Source organism: Bos indicus, chromosome 10 (assembly GCF_029378745.1).
Source record: "Bos indicus isolate NIAB-ARS_2022 breed Sahiwal x Tharparkar chromosome 10, NIAB-ARS_B.indTharparkar_mat_pri_1.0, whole genome shotgun sequence".
Taxonomy (NCBI): domain Eukaryota; kingdom Metazoa; phylum Chordata; class Mammalia; order Artiodactyla; family Bovidae; genus Bos; species Bos indicus.
The window spans coordinates 76,096,966-76,113,591 of NC_091769.1; the positions used below are offsets into that span (position 1 = coordinate 76,096,966).

Here is a 16,626-nt window from a genome sequence, read left to right on the forward strand (position 1 = left end):
TCAAGATGCAGATCTGCCCCTGGAGGTTACTGTATACTATTTAAGAGTTGGCTGTGTGCCAGGAGTATGCCAGTAAACAGGGAAAGAAAGAGCTAACCGTGGAAGTCCAGTAGCATGGCCACAGATTGAAAAATGAGTGGTTTTACTCTATTTTTCAAATTATAGTTTCTTTTCCCTTGGTTTTTTTTTTTTTTTTTCCTTAATCTAAATGGACCCTCAAGTGTCTAAGTAAAGCCTGTCATGACTTTTCAAAGCTGTCCAAAATATTTAAATTTTAACTAGATCATTTTTTTTCTTTTAAATGACAAGATAGACAAAAATACTTACCAAGAAGATAAACTCAGAAGATAGCTTGTTAAAGCACTTTTGATGTTTTACATTAATAGGATCTCAAACTTTTCATAATAGTATTTCCTTTTTTCAAATGTAGGTTACCACAAATATGAGTATTCTACCCAGTGTGACTGTGTATAACTTTAGATACCCAACAACCGAAGAACTGAAAACTTACACCACCCAGCTTGAAGACCTGCGTCAAGAAGCAAATAATCTTCAGGCACAGGTAGCAGCTGCCTATTATATATTTTCTTCATTGCAATAACAAAAAAAAGGGAAATGTGATACTGTAAAATACCATAATTTTCTTTGTGGATTCTTCAACTTACCCTCAGAGCCAGCATCCAAGGAGTGTGCCCAGTCACTAGGTTATGTCGAACTCTTTTGCAACCTCATGGACTGTAGCCCATCAGGCTCCTCTATTCATGGGCTTTCTCGGACAAGAATACTCTAGTGGGTTGCCATTTCCTCCTCCAGGGAATCTTTCCGACCTAGAGATCGAACCTGCATCTCCTGCATCTCCAGTGTTGGAGGGCTAATTCTTTACCACTGAGCCAGCTGGGAAGCCCATTATTTTCCTTACCGAACAAATAATAGGATGTACAATTGAAGGAGTCCCAGAATTGCAAATAGAATTTATCTCTGTTACTGACTCTGGTAAATTTGGTAGTGGCTACATAGAATACCACGTATACAGGCTTCGAAACCTGAGTCTAGGATTGGCAGAAACAAGGATCATGATCTATTAATACTGTCTGCAGTGGGGCACTGGGGTCGCAAGGCTGAGTAGAGGTGGAGGGAGGAAGTAGCAGCAGGGTTGCCAACCTTGAGTAGGCTTAACACTGAGATGGTGTGCTGGGTAGCTTAGGTATCCATCAAAGGAAACAGTAGGAAACAGCCCACATTGGGTGATTAATAGGTTTGGCAGGCTCCTAATTTACTTATAGTCACTATACTGTACCATCCCTGTCTTTAAGATGCTGTTCCTCTTTCTAATGAATCCCTTCAAGTTTCTTGACTTCTTTCTTCAGGCCATCCTTGGTGTCATTAACCCACTTTCTCCTTACATTAAAATATGGGGGACAGAGAACAGTGGGAAGAAGGGCAGTACGGTTTATCTGGAACCACACTTCCCTGGTGGCTCTGACAGTAAAGAATCTGCCTGCAATGCAGGAGACCCGGGTTCGATCCCTGGGTCAGGAAGATCCCCTGGAAAAGGAAATCGCAACCCGCTCCAGTGTTCTTGCCTGGAGAATTCCATGAACAGAGGAGCCTGGTGGGCTACAATCCACGGGTCATAAAGAGCTGGACACGACTGAGTGACTAACACTTTCACTTTCACACTTCCAGCTGGACAGCCCCACTAAAGAAGTCCATCTTTCGATTTACCTTTTAATTCTATTCAGTAGTCAACTCAATACCTAACACTGAGTTTCTTAAACTTGTTTCTCTCAGAATTAACATCTTAATTTTATTTATTTATTCTGCTACCTAGTTCACAAAGTATTTGAAATGACTAATAAACATAACATGAATGGTAAACTATAATGGAAACCAGGGAAAATATAGGCTTAGGAAGGCAAGGAATCTTAGTGATTTCTGTTTTTCCTTTTCTTCTCTTGATTCAGGAAAACATGTCAGAAGAAGCGTACACGAATCTGGATAAGAAATTATTTGAACTGTTTCAGACCCTCATTCAGTGCCTGAGCAGTGTGGAGGACATGCTGCAGACACCTGGGCTCTTCAGAGGGGATGTGGGTACCCAGCAGGTGCACTACGAGGTAGGGAGCACCCATCAAGCACGTGTGTTGGCTGTTATGCAGGCAGCCCACCGGTTAGCCAGAACTGAAACCTCTCCTAAGGTCAGAACTTGTTCACGGTGTCTTTCTTCTTCTCTACTTTGCAGACATTGGCTCTTGAGTTGAAAAAACTTTACTTAGCTATGAGTGACAAGAAGACTGATCTTTCAAAGGCCATGACTTGGCCTGGCAAGAACGCCAGCCAGTTCCTTGACTGTTTTGATAACCTCCAAGTCTACCTGGAGCACACCCAGGCTACAGCTGCCTCTAGAAGCAAGGCTCTGAAAGCTGGCCTCGACTACACCCGCAGTTATCAGGTACAAGTCTGGGCACTGGGCTGCTTTGGCATAGTGGTAGGTGACAGAACGGACCTCCAGTCTTCATTCGCTCCTCTACCCAGAGGCATTCACAAATGGAAATTGCTAAGGAAAGCAGTCAGACTCTTTCTATGAAGGTCTTTAAGTTAGTTCAGCCGCTCATGGCTGGAGACCATTTGAAAGTGAGGTCCTTTCCAAAATCTCAGGTATGAATTTGTTAGGTCTAGCTAAAGTAATGCTTCTTTCCTGTATGACATTCAACCACTAGAAGTGTCACCTGGGAGGATTCCCAGGTAAGGAGGAGCTATTAAAGTTTTTGAACAAAGGTATTACAGTCTGTGTACGTTTCTGGTAGATCCAGCTGGCAATTGTCTAATGAGGATTGGGGCAGAGACTTGAGGCAGCCCTGGACTAGTTAGGAAGCTGTTAGAAATTGTCTAATGAAAAGGAAATGAAACACACCACCACTTAGGAAGGAGTCTTCCCTGTAAAATCAAACCTGAATCTGATCAAGTCTCTAGAATCCAAGTCATATAGACACAAGAGAAGAAAATGGTAAGTGGTGCTAAGGGAGTGCAGTCAGCCATATACAGGCAGTGGCAAGCTGTACAGAATAGGTAGCCCATTTTTTTCCTACTACTGCCTCCCTCCCCGCCCCGCCCCCCACAAAAAAATCCCAGAAACAAAAAAGAGAGATGGGCAGGGGGCCAGCAGATTATGAGGGATTTAAGATACATGAATTCACTGCACCTATTGGACCCCATTTAGATCCCAATTCAAGCACACCAAAAGGAGAAAGTATAGGCAATTAGGGGAATGTGAACCTTGCCTGGGTAGTTAATAATGCTAAGGAATTATTATTGATTTGTGATATCTTTAAAGGGAGGAATCTTTGTCATTTAGAGATACATACTGAAATATATACTAATAAAATAATATGATATCTTGGACTTGCTTCAAAATAATCTGAGGGAAGGGAAGTCAGGTGTAGTCAAGAAAGCTCAGGGGAGGGGGCAGAAGAGTGACGACCAGCTACAAGTCATCAGTAATTGTTAAGGCTGATGGATGATGATAATGCAGGGGTTCCCCTATTTTGACATATGTTTGAAATTTCTGTAGCTCAGAAACTAAAGGACAGCTAAATTTTTTAAAATGTTCCAAAGCTCTAAATGAGAGTCTCACTGTTTCCTACATTTCTCTTTTTATACAGAATGAAATAAAACGATTATATGATCAACTTGTTAAGAATAAGACATCTTTGCAACAATCTTTGAATGAAATTAGTGGCCAGACTATTGATGAACAGCTTCAGGTAATCAAGTGAAAATCGTTCAAACTGACTTAACCTTGAACCAGAGAGTCTCCTGCATAAAAGACTCCATAAGTCTCCTGTGCTTGTGAATCACTCCCTAAAACACAAGTCTGTGCAGTGTTGGGAAGGTTGTTGAGAAATGAGACCCTCATCCTCTTGGGAGGGGTGCTGACTACTCCTCCATCTAGAGGTCATTTGGCTACATATCAGAATTGTAAATCTAAATGCTCTTCATCCAGCAGCTCCATTCACTTATACAGCAAGTGTGAATTGACCTAATGTGTTCAGGCCATGGTTCTACATTCTGGGTTTGTACTTATCCTAAATAAATAAGACAAGTGCATAAAGATAAATATGTGTGTGAATATTCAAGGAGGGACCTGACAGAACTGCTTGAATTAAAAGACTCTAAATAGCCCAAAAGTCCATTTTGAACCAACCGTTACTAAAGCAGTGAGCAGCCTTACTGTGTCTGTTTAAAAGGCTCTAGATTAGTTTGTACTGCTATGACTAGATGCTGAGAAGCTGGTAAGTAAAGCATGCAAACTGTAGAATCCAATGACATGTGCAAGCCAGTGCATTTCAGGATAGGAATGTATCCCTCTTCTCAGTACACGCTTTGAATACATTAGAAACAGACCGTCAACTGTGGATCTTTGGGGAGAACTGGAGAGGATGGAGGAAAAGTGGCACTTTCATTTTTCGTTCTTTTCTATATTGTTTAATTCTTTTTAAGTGACTATGTATACTCCTGACTTACTAAACAGTTTTATTTTTTTGTGTTGTCTCTCTCTTTAGAAAGTGGATGCATATACAGTGGAGCTGCAGAACTCTGAGAGCCGAGTGGCAAAACTAAGAGATGAAGGAGAGAGGCTTCATTTACCTTATGTTCTCCTCCAGGAGGTTTACAAATTAGAGGTACGTCTGAGCAGAACATATTCAATCCATAAATTACTATGATTATAAAAAGTTAGGCATTTTTCTTCTAGCAAGGAAATTTGTGCACTGTGTGCTCAGTCACTCAGTCTTGTCCAACTCTCTGTGACCCCATGGACTGTGGCCCCCCAGTCTCTTCTGTCCAAGGGGTTTCCCAGGCAAGAATATGAGTGGGTTGCCATTCTCTTCTCCAGGGGATCTTCCTGACCCAGGGCCCACATCTCCAGCATTGGCAGGTGGAATCTTTACCACTGAGCCACCTGGGAAGCTCTCCATGGAAATTTAGATATGCTCTTTATTTGGGTTATTTTCATGGTTGGGTGGAAATGTTTGTGCACACCTGTTCTTTCTTTTCAGGATGTCCTTGACAGTATGTGGGGACTCTTGAGAGCCAGGTACACAGAACTCAGCTGCCCTTGCATCACTGAGAGCCAGCAAGACGCTTTGTTGCAAGGCATGGCGGAACTGGTGAATATCGGGAAGGAAAAGCTTGCTCATGACCACTTACAGCAAACCAAAAGTAAAGTTGCCCTACAGGCTCAAATACAAAATCACAAGGTAAGACACCCGGGTCAGATCACCTTTTCATAGACTGTTATTCTGAGTATGAACAGAGCATACATGTCCTTCCTGGTGAAATATACATCATTCCTTTATTCTTTAAACAAACATCTATTACACCATATACCAGGAAGTCTGCTAAACTCTAAGAATATAATTGTGAGTGAAAACAGACACAATTCTTAAGATTTATGGAGCTTTTAGTTGATTGAGAAGACATTTTTGTCAAGGAGCAATTCAAACAAATTTAAAATTGAAATTGGGATACATACTTTAAGAGCATTTAATAGAGGGAGTTGAATTCAGGAGGTTAGGAAAGGCCTTACTGAGAACTAAAATCAAAATAAATAAAGAAATAAATTACAAATGTATATGTAGTGTAATGCTACAGTAAACCCTTTTGCTTTCCATTAATTTCATTAAATAACACCTCATGATAACCAACAAGAGATATGTAGTAATTTAAATGCTGATAATAAATGTGTAAGATATAGTCCCTGCCTCCAACAAGCTGAAGTCCAGGTTTTTGATAAGTAGACGTTAAGAAAAATTCAAAGGTAAATATTGTATAAAGAATGGAGGGGAAGAGGAGAAAATATATTAACTGATATAAAAATGTCTCAAAGCTTATGGTAGACCCTTTTATGTATCCTTTTCAGGGAATAAGAAAAGAGATTCACCTAATAAGAGGCCCCTCAAAATAATTAAGGGGGCAGCTGACTATAAATGGTGAACCACGTGAAGGAAAGCCTTTCTCTTTAAAGGTCTTAAAGTGCTGTTGTAGGAGCTTTGACCAACCAGAATCCCAATAGACCCCCATCAAGAAATTTCCTTTATTTAACCATTGTATTGAGTAGACGTTAGAACCAAAGTTTAGAAACCCCTGGCAATTGAATATGTGATGTGAATTTTTGAGGCTCACACATCTATCTATCCAATTTATTGTCTTGAAACCAATCAGCCAAATCAGCATCTACATTTTGGTAAAAAATTTAAAAAAAATAAGGTTCTTAAAACCTGGAATTTCCGATATACTGGAAATTTTAATTGCCTAATTAATAACATTGGCCCTTTAATATTGATAGTTTTGAGAAAAATATTACCAGGGATAATTTTTCATTGTGATTTGTTAAAATTCCATTAGTATTTGATGACCATGGATACATAGGCAATATTTGGTTTGTTTTCTCATGAATTTGACTCTACATGGCTGTCCTGGGATTTCAGAGTAGAAAGTAAATATGACAGTATAACATGTTGAAAAAATTTGAATTTTAAGGCTTTTCACAGCATAAAAATAAATAAATGTCAACATCTCATTTCACAGCTTTTTTTCCAGAAGCTTGTTGCTGACATGCTCTTGATCCAAACATATTCCAATAAAATGCTTCCTTCTTTAATGCAAAAGAAAGAAACATTTGGGGCAGAACAAGTCAAAGAAGTTAAATTGCTAGAAGAAAAGTCACATCAATATGGAATAAAGCTACAGAGTTTACTGCAGGTATGTGGCTTTCATACATTTTGTTCTTAAGCCAGGAATTCTGGATTTTCAACCACCACCTCTAGGTTTGAAAATAAGTATCTGGTTATTATTAAGCAGTAGTTAAGTGAGAACCAGCAATGAGGAACGTGGATCCTGTTCCAGCTCCTACTGCTGTTCCCCCAGTGAAATATTAGCTGAAATTTCCTATACGTCAGTTAGGGATGACACAGCATCTTTCTGCCTTCAAGGGCTGTGTACAAATAAACAAAATGGGAAGCACTTTGAGGTCTTGAATGAGATCATTTCATGAAACATCAGGGGTTCTGAAACTGTGCATCCCAAAGAGGATAAGCCCAGATGTTCTGTTGCTAAGTAGATTTATGCCAGTTCTGTCCTGATTCAAAGAAAAAAGGGAGGCGGTCCTAAGATGGAGGAGGAATAGGACAGGGAGACCACTTTCTCCCCCACAAATTCATCGAAAGAACATTTGAACACTGAGCAAATTCCACAAAACAACTTCTGAATGCTGGCAGAGGACATCAGGCACCCAGAAAGGCAGCCCATTGTCTTCAAAAGGAGTTGGAGAAGTCTTGAGGCTACTGTAAGAATATGACTGAAAACCAGAGGCAGGAGGCTTAAGTCCAAATCCTCAGAACACCAGAGAACTCCTGACTCCAGGGGACATTAATCGATAGGAGCTCATCAAATGCCTCCATACCTACACTGAAACCAAGCACCACCCAAGGGCCAACAAGCTCCAGAGAAAGACATACCATGCAAATTCTCTAGCAACACAGGAACATAGCCCTGAGCTTCAATATACAAGGCTGGCCAAAGTCACACCAAACCCATTGACCTCTCAAAACTCATTATTGGACACTTCAGTGCCCTCCAGAGAGAAGAAACCCAGCTCAACCCACCAGAACACCAACACAAGGTCCCCTAACCAGGAAACCTTGACAAGCCACACGTCCAACCCCACCCACAGCAAGGAAACTCCACAATAAAGAGGAACCACAAACTGCCAGAATATGGAAAGGCCACCCCAAACACAGCAATATAAATAAGATGAAAAAGCAGAGAAATACCCAGCAGGTAAGGGAACAGGATAAATACCCACCAAACCAAACAAAAGAGGAAGAAATAGGGAATCTACCTGATAAAGAATTCCAAATAATGATAGTGAAAATGATCCAAAATCTTGAAAACAAAATGGAATCACAGATAAATAGCCTGGAGACAAAGATCAATAAGATGCAAGAAATGTTTAACAAGGACCTAGAAGAAATAAAAAAGAGTCAGTATATAATGAATAATGCAATAAATGAGATCAAAAACACTCTGCAGGGAACCAACAGTAGAATAACACAGGCAGAAGATAGGATTAGTGAGGTAGAAGATAGAATGGTAGAAATAAATGAAACAGAGAGGAAAAAAGAAAAAAGAATCGAAAGAAATGAGGACAACCTCAGAGACCTCTGGGACAGTGTTAAACGCCCCAACATTCAAAGCATAGGAGTCCCAGAAGAAGAAGACAAAAAGACCCTGAGAAAATACTTGAGGAGATAATAGTTGAAAACTTCCCTAAAATAGGGAAAGAAATAGTCACCCAAGTCCAAGAAACCCAGAGAGTCCCAAACAGAATATACCCAAGGTGAAACACCCCAAGACACATATTAATCAAATTAACAAAGAACAAATATTAAAAGCATCAAGGGGAAAACAACAAATAACACACAAGGGCATTCCTATAAGGATAACAGCTGATCTTTCAATAGAAACTCTTCAGGCCAGAAGGGAATGGCAAGACATACTTAAAGTGATGAAAGAAAATAACCTACAGCCCAGATTACTGTACCCAACAAGGATCTCATTCAAATATGAGGAGAAATCAAAAGCTTTACAGACAAGCAAAAGCTGAGAGAATTCAGCACCACAAAACCAGCTCTCCAACAAATGCTAAAGTATCTTCTCTGGACAGGAAACACAGAGACGGTGTATAAACTCGAACCCAAAACAATAAAGTAAATGGCAACGGGATCATACTTACCAGTAATTACCGTAAATGTAAATGGGTTGAATGCCCCAACCAAAAGACAAAGACTGGCTGAATGGATACAAAAACAAGACCCCTATATATGCTGTCTACAAGAGACCCACCTCAAAACAAGGGACACATACAGACTGAACGTGAAGGGCTGGAAAAAGATATTCCACACAAATAGAGACCAAAAGAAAGCAGGAGTAGCAATACTCATATTAGATAAAGTAGACTTTAAAACAAAGGCTGTGAAAAGAGACAAGGACACACATAATGATCAAAGGATCAATCCAAGAAGAAGATATAACAATTATAAATACATATGCACCCAACATAGGAGCACTGCAATATGTAAGACAAATGCTAACAAGCATGAAAGGGGAAATTAATAATAATACAATAATAGTGGGAGACTTTAATACCCCACTCACACCTATGGATAGATCAACTAAACAGAAAATTAACAAGGAAACACAAACTTTAAATGATACAATCGACCAGTTAGACCTAATTGATATCTGTAGGACATTTCACCCCAAAACAATGAATTTCACCTTTTTCTCAAGTGCTCATGGAACCTTCTCCAGGATAGATCACATCCTGGGCCATAAATCTAGCCTTGATAAATTTAAAAAAAATTGAAATCATTCCAAGCATCTTTTCTGACCACAATGCAGTAAGATTAGATCTCAATTACTGGAGAAAAACTATTAAAAATTCCAACATACGGAGGCTGAACAACATGCTGCTGAATAACCAACAAATCACAGAAGAAATCAAAAAAGAAATCAAAATATGCATAGAAACAAATGAAAATGAAAACACAACAACCCAAAACCTATGGGACACTGTAAAAGCAGTACTAAGGGGAAGGTTCATAGCAATACAGGCTTACCTCAAGAAACAAGAAAAAAGTCAAATAAATAACCTAACTCTACCTCTAAAGCAACTAGAAAAGGAAGAAATGAAGAACCCCAGGGTTAGTAGAAGGAAAGAAATCTTAAAAATTAGGGCAGAAATAAATGCAAAAGAAATAAAAGAGACCATAGCAAAAATCAACAAAGCCAAAAGCTGGTTCTTTAAGAAGTTAAATAAAATTGACAAACCATTAGCCAGACTCATCAAGAAACAAAGGGAGAAAAATCAAATCAACAAAATTAGAAATGAAAATGGAGAGATCACAACAGACAACACAGAAATACAAAGGATCATAAGAGACTACTGTCAGCAACTATATGCCAATAAAATGGACAACGTGGAAGAAATGGACAAATTCTTAGAAAAGTACAACTTTCCAAAACTGAACCATGAAGAAATGGAAAATCTTAACAGACCCATCACAAGCACAGAAATTGAAACTATAATCAGAAATCTTCCAGCAAACGAAAGCCCAGGACCAGATGGCTTCACAGCTGAATTCTACCAAAAATTTAGGGAAGAGCTAACACCTATCCTACTCAAACTCTTCCAGAAAATTGCAGAGGAAGGTAAACTTCCAAACTCATTCTATGAGGCCACCATCACCCTAATACCAAAACCTGACAAAGATTCCACACACAAAAAAAGAAAACTACAGGCCAATATCACTGATGAACATAGATGCAAAAATCCTTAACAAAATTCTAGCAAACAGAATCCAACAACATATTAAAAAGATCATACATCATGACCAAGTGGGCTTTATCCCAGTGATGCAAGGATTCTTCAATATTCGCAAATCAATCAATGTAATACACCACATTAACAAATTGAAAAATAAAAACCATATGATTATCTCAATAGATGCAGAGAAAGCCTTTGACAAAATTCAACATCCATTTATGATAAACCCTCCAGAAAGCAAGAATAGAAGGAACATACCTCAAATAATAAAAGCTATATACGAAAAACCCACAGCAAACATTATCCTCAATGGTGAAAAATTGAAAGCATTTCTCCTAAAGTCAGGAAAAACACAAGGGTGCCCACTCTCACCATTACTATTCAACATAGTTTTGGAAGTATTGGCCACAGCAATCAGAGCAGAAAAAGAAATAAAAGGAATCCAGATTAGAAAAGAAATAAAACTCTCACTGTTTGCAGACGACATGATCCTCTACATAGAAAACCCTAAAGACTCCACCAGAAAATTACTAGAGCTAATTAATAAATATAGTAAAGTTGCAGGATATAAAATCAATACACAGAAATCCCTTGCATTCCTATACACTAACAATGAGAAAACAGAAAGAGAAATTAAGGAAACAATTCCATTCACCATTGCAATGAAAAGAGTAAAATACTTAGGAATATATATACCTAAAGAAATAAAAGACCTATATATAGAAAACTATAAAACACTGATGAAAGAAATCAAAGAGGACACAAATAGATGGAGAAATATACCATGTTCATGGATCAGAGGGATCAATATAGTGAAAATGAGTGTACTACCCAAAGCAATCTAGAGATTCAATGCAATCCCTATCAAGCTACCAACAATATTTTTCATAGAACTAGATCAAATAATTTCACAATTTGTATGGAAATGCAAAAAAACCTCGAATAACAATCTTGAGAAAGAAGAATGGAACTGGGGGAATCAACCTGCCTGACTTCATTCTCTCCTACAAAGCCACAGTCATCAAGACAGTATGGTACTGGCAGATCATACTGCCAGAAATATAAATCAATGGAACAAAATAGAAAGCCCAGAGATAAATCCACACACCTATGGACACCTTATCTTCAACAAAGGAGGCAAGAATATACAATGGAGAAAAGACAATCTCTTTAACAAGTGGTGCTGGGAAAACTGGTTAACGACTTGTGAAAAAATGAAACTAGAACACTTTCCAATACCATACACAAAAATAAACTCAAAATGGATTAAAGATCTAAATGTAAGACCAGAAACTATAAAACTCCTAGAGGAAGACACAGGCAAAACTCTCTATGACATAAATCACAGTAGGATCCTCTATGACCCACCTCCCAGAATATTGGAAATGAAAAATAAACAAATGGGACCTAATTAAACTTAAAAGCTTTTGCACAACAAAGGAAACTATAAGCAAGGTGAAAAGACAGCCTTCAGAATGGGAGAAAATAAGAGCAAATGAAACAACTGACAAAGAATTAATCTCAAAAAATACAAGGAACTCCTACAGCTCAATTCCAGAAAAATAAACGACCCAATCAAAAAATGGGCCAAAGAACTAAACAGACATTTCTCCAAAGAAGACACACAGATGGCTAACAAACACATGAAAAGATGCTAAACATCACTCATCATCAGAGAAATGCAAATCAAAACCACAATGAGGTACAATCTCATGCCAGTCAGAATGGCTGCTGTCCAAAAGTCTACAAGCAATAAATGCTGGAGAGAGTGTGGAGAAGAGGGAACCCTCTTACACTGTTGGTGGGAATGCAAACTAGTACAGCCACTATGGAGAATGGTGTGGAGATTCCTTAAAAAACTGGAAATAGAACTGCCTTATGACCTAGCAATCCCACTGCTGGGCATACACACCAAGGAAACCAGAATTGAAAGAGACACGTGTGCCCCAATGTTCATCGCAGCACTGTTTATAATAGCCAGGACATGGAAGCAACCTAGATGTCCATCCGCAGACGAATGGATAAGAAAGCTGTGGTACATATACACAATGGAATATTACTCAGGCATTAAAAAGAATACATTTGAATCAGTTCTAATGAGGTGGATGAAACTGGAGCCTATTATACAGAGTAAAGTAAACCAGAAAGAAAAACACCAATACAGTATACTAATGCATATATATGGAACTTAGAAAGATGGTAACGATGACCCTGTATGCAAGACAGCAAAAGAGACACAGATGTATAGAACAGTCTTTTGGACCCTGTGGGAGAGGGCAAGGGTGGGATGGTTTGAGAGAATGGCATTGAAATATGTATATTATCATATGTGAAATGGATCACCAGTCTAAGTTCGATGCATGATGCAGGGTGCTCGGGGCTGGTGCACTGGGAAGACCAAGAGGGATGGGATGGGGAGGGAGGTGGGAGGAGGGTTCAGGACGAGGAACACATGTACACCCATGGCGGATCCCTGTCAAAACCAATACAATATTGTAAAGTAATTAGCCTCCAAAAAATTAATTAATTAATTAAAAAAAGAGAAAAAAGTTAAGCTTACATAAAGCTCTTTCTCAGTTTTAAGGTTTTTTCCACCTTTACCTTCTTAAACACAGTGGATATTTGTTACATAAAATAAAGAAATACTCAACTTTTTTAATGGATAATAAGATATTGTATTATTTTATGCTAATAAATATTTTCTAATAGTATGTCAAGTGGGTATTTATAGTAATAGTTCATGGTGTTTAAAAAAAGAAAAAGATTCCATAAGTGACTTCCCTCATGGTCCAGTCGTTAAGACTCTGGGCTTCCGAGGTAGGGGGCACAAGCTCGATCTTTAGTCAAGAAACTAAGATCCTACATGCCATGCAGCACAGCGTAATAAATTATGAGTTAAGTTAAAAAAAAAGAAAAAGACTCCATGAGTCCAGTGAGTGTCCCTAACTTTCAGGTGACCCACTGTTTCACTCGGTAGGAAAATTAGTGGAGTGGTTCGTTTTCCAGCAGGTAATATTTTGTGTCCATAAATGAGCTCTGTTGAGGGTTAAGGCCCCAGAGGTGGGCTTCTCTGGAAACAGAGTGCTGGGACCAGGCAGACTCTGGCGAAGGCAGTAGTACTCCCCTGCTGAAGTGTAAACTCACAGCCTCTCAAACCACTAGCGGCATGCTAGGGTAATGGATTGGGTCATGTTCAGTGGGCTGGGAGTTGGAGCAGGGAGCGTTAGGAACAGCCTAACATGAGCTTCTGTTGAAAAACTTTAAAAGTTAGCACCTTCCTTTCCAAGTAATAAAAGTCCTCTGAGATCATGACAGAGGCGTACACTGAGAGTATCATTTTAACTTAATCCTATTATTCCCTGGGTTGGGAAGACCCCTGGAGAAGGAAATGGCAACCCACTCCAGTACTCTTCCCTGGAAAATCCCATGGATGGAGAAGCCTGGTAGGCTACAGTCCATGGGGTCGCAAAGAGTCAGACACGTCTTCCCTGATGGCTCAGACGGTTAAGCGTCTGTCTACAATGTGGGATACCCGGGTTTGACCCCTGGGTCGGGAAGACCCCCTAGAGAAGGAAATGGCAATCCACTCCATTACTATTGCCTGGAAAATCCCATGGACTGAGAAGCCTGGTAGGCTACAGTCCATGGGGTCGCAAAGAGTCGGACACGACTGGGCAACTTCACTTTATTATTCCCTGCTCGATTTGACAAGACAAACATAAAACCCTAGTACCTCCTGGATTTTTTAAAACCTTTTCCACACTGCAGTGAAAGTGGAATTGTTTCCTACCAGACACTGAGCTCTCATTAAGGTAGGTTATATCTCAGAAACCCCTGGAATCTGTGCTTTAATTTTGTATGGTCTCAGAGTTCATTTTTGTTTGGGAGATTAATTTCATCCCTTTCTGGAACTAAGCCCTCTGGTGATCATGTGTTCTTAATTATCTAGAAATGGGAAGAATTTGATGAAAACTACGCATCTCTTGAAAAGGACCTGGAAATTCTTATGTCTACATTGCCCTCTGTGAGTTTGGTAGAAGAGACGGAGGAAAGATTGGTGGAAAGGATTTCATATTACCAGGTATTTTGCTTCCACTTACACTATCAAAGTCATGGTCTGAAGCACTTTGTGTTTTTATTGTGTTTTGACTAAAGTACTTGATTTTGAAGGTGAATAATTTGAATTGAAATGAAATGTTCCTCAAACAACTCACAGGGAGACATATTTGGGAGAACTGCAGATTTGCTTGGGGGCTTCTCTTCATAACCATGTGCCCGACGTGGGGTCGGGACCTTGGTTTGAGTCCTGACTCTCTCTCATTTAGCACTTTGTCAGCTTTCTGTCCCTAAGGTTCAGTGTCTTTATCTATAGAATGTAGGTAATCAAGCTTGTTCTACCTGTCTCTGGAGGTGGATGTCAGCAGGTGTGGACATGAGCTAAAGTATGAGAAGAACTTTGCGAACTATGGGCCTCTGAACATATTTTTAGTCTTATGACAAGTGAAGCCCTGATTGGACAGAGCCAATGAGGAAAACAACAATCTGCTCCCTGCCACCAGCATTATAAAGAGACTTCAGACTTGAAATTTTTTCTTGTGTAACATTTGGTATTGTTATGATCAAAGTCTCTGTGTCTCAGATTTCAATACCATAGAAAAGATACAACCTTAGCATGGTTTTTGAGTGGCATTGAGAATGTGACCTACAAGATAAGAACAGGGTCTAAATATTTTCAACAGAAACTCGAAATGCTTAGTTTTTACTTTAGAATGTTTGTGGTCAGAACGTGGTTGTGTGGTTAGTGTGTGTATGCACTATCAAATAGCCACTTTAAAACTTCAAAAGCAGGTTTGTTGCCTGACCAGACTGGATGAAAAATGAAAAAGTGAATTACTTGGCAGGGTACCACCATTCCTTGGAGGCACTTAAACTCCTACAAAGAGCATTTTCCAGAGGCTGGAATGCTGTAGTTATGCTCTCTAGGTGTCTTGAAAGTTTCAATTGATCTCTTTGCCATCTTCACATATTGAGCCAAACTCAAACATAAATCTGAGTCTTCTGGGACAAGAAGCTGCTCTTTAATTCTTTGTTAGCCTAGGGGTGCAGAAGGTGCCATCTGAACAGCTGAGAGAATGCAGTGGAAAATATAGCTTTTAAACCTCGTGGGATTAAGAAACATTTCACATTAGCCAACCTGATAGAAGCCTGATTATTTCTCCAAGAGTAGCTGTATACCTTAAACCAGTGGTCCCCAGCATTTTGGGCACCAGAGACCGGTTTCATGGAAGACAGTTTTTCCACGGACTGGGTGAGGAGATGGTTTCAAGACAATTCAAGTGCATTATATTTATTGTGCACTTCATTTCTGTTATCATTACGTCAGCTCCACCTCAGATCCTCAGCCTTTACATACAGGAGGTTAGGGACCCTTGCCTTAAACTATAACCTGTGTTTCTGTTAAGCTTGAAATATTTTAAAAAAGAATAGAATTGTTCTAAGACTTTTAGATACATCTGCCAGACTAAAAGAAGACGGATTATCTAGTGAAGCCCATCTCACTGACAGCGGTCCTAAGATTGTTATCAGTCTTCTGTGTCATGGGGAAGTTTGTATATATCTTGACTAGGGGACATCTATGGGCTGGGAATATAGGGCCAGTCAGTTGTGTGACCTCTGGAGTTGAACAGGCCATGTTCAATGCTGGTTGTCACCTCATGGGCCAAGCGACTAGTGCAGCCTGACTCTAGGGGACAAAATGAGGAAATTAAAACTTCTCAGAGATGCTCTAAAGATGAAGTGTCTTGCACTGAAGGCTTAGAAAATTAGAAACATTTATTTTTTTAAACTAACATTGAACAGTTTATTCTAGCCTACAGACTCAAGCAGGAAGAGGGATTTGCAACTAGAGTGGTAGAAAGGGATTGGAGGTAGAATTTTTAATAATTTTTTAAAGGCTTAAGTTAATTGGAAAATGGCAAATGTTCTGTTTGACCACAATTTATTTTTTAAGATTAAATTTAAGTAACTGTCAGGATGTGTCATTAAGCTGAACCCAACTGCAGGAGATAATTGCCTTTAGAGAGTTCTCCTCAGGGGATCATTGTATTTGCAGTTTTGAAGAATTTTATTTTTCTTTTCATGAAATTGAATTAGCAGTGTACATGAAATTGAATTAGCAGTGTACTGTTTTAATTCTTCTGAAGTCCTCTTTTTTCCTCCCTCCTGAGTCCTTATATTCA

General features: G+C 39.2%; 1 protein-coding gene across 11 annotated transcripts in view; it reads left to right on the forward strand.

The window, feature by feature from the left end:
- The window catches only part of SYNE2 (spectrin repeat containing nuclear envelope protein 2), a 325,236-nt gene that overhangs the window by 227,906 nt on the left and 80,704 nt on the right, over positions 1–16,626 (forward strand). For all 11 annotated transcript variants that reach the window (XM_070796701.1, XM_070796700.1, XM_019969038.2 and 8 more), the window contains 8 exons: positions 431–562; positions 1,965–2,117; positions 2,243–2,452; positions 3,663–3,764; positions 4,563–4,682; positions 5,058–5,258; positions 6,589–6,762; positions 14,337–14,468. In XM_070796701.1, the coding sequence (XP_070652802.1) occupies positions 431–562; positions 1,965–2,117; positions 2,243–2,452; positions 3,663–3,764; positions 4,563–4,682; positions 5,058–5,258; positions 6,589–6,762; positions 14,337–14,468 (1,224 nt within the window). The remainder of the gene's footprint in view (positions 1–430; positions 563–1,964; positions 2,118–2,242; positions 2,453–3,662; positions 3,765–4,562; positions 4,683–5,057; positions 5,259–6,588; positions 6,763–14,336; positions 14,469–16,626) is intronic.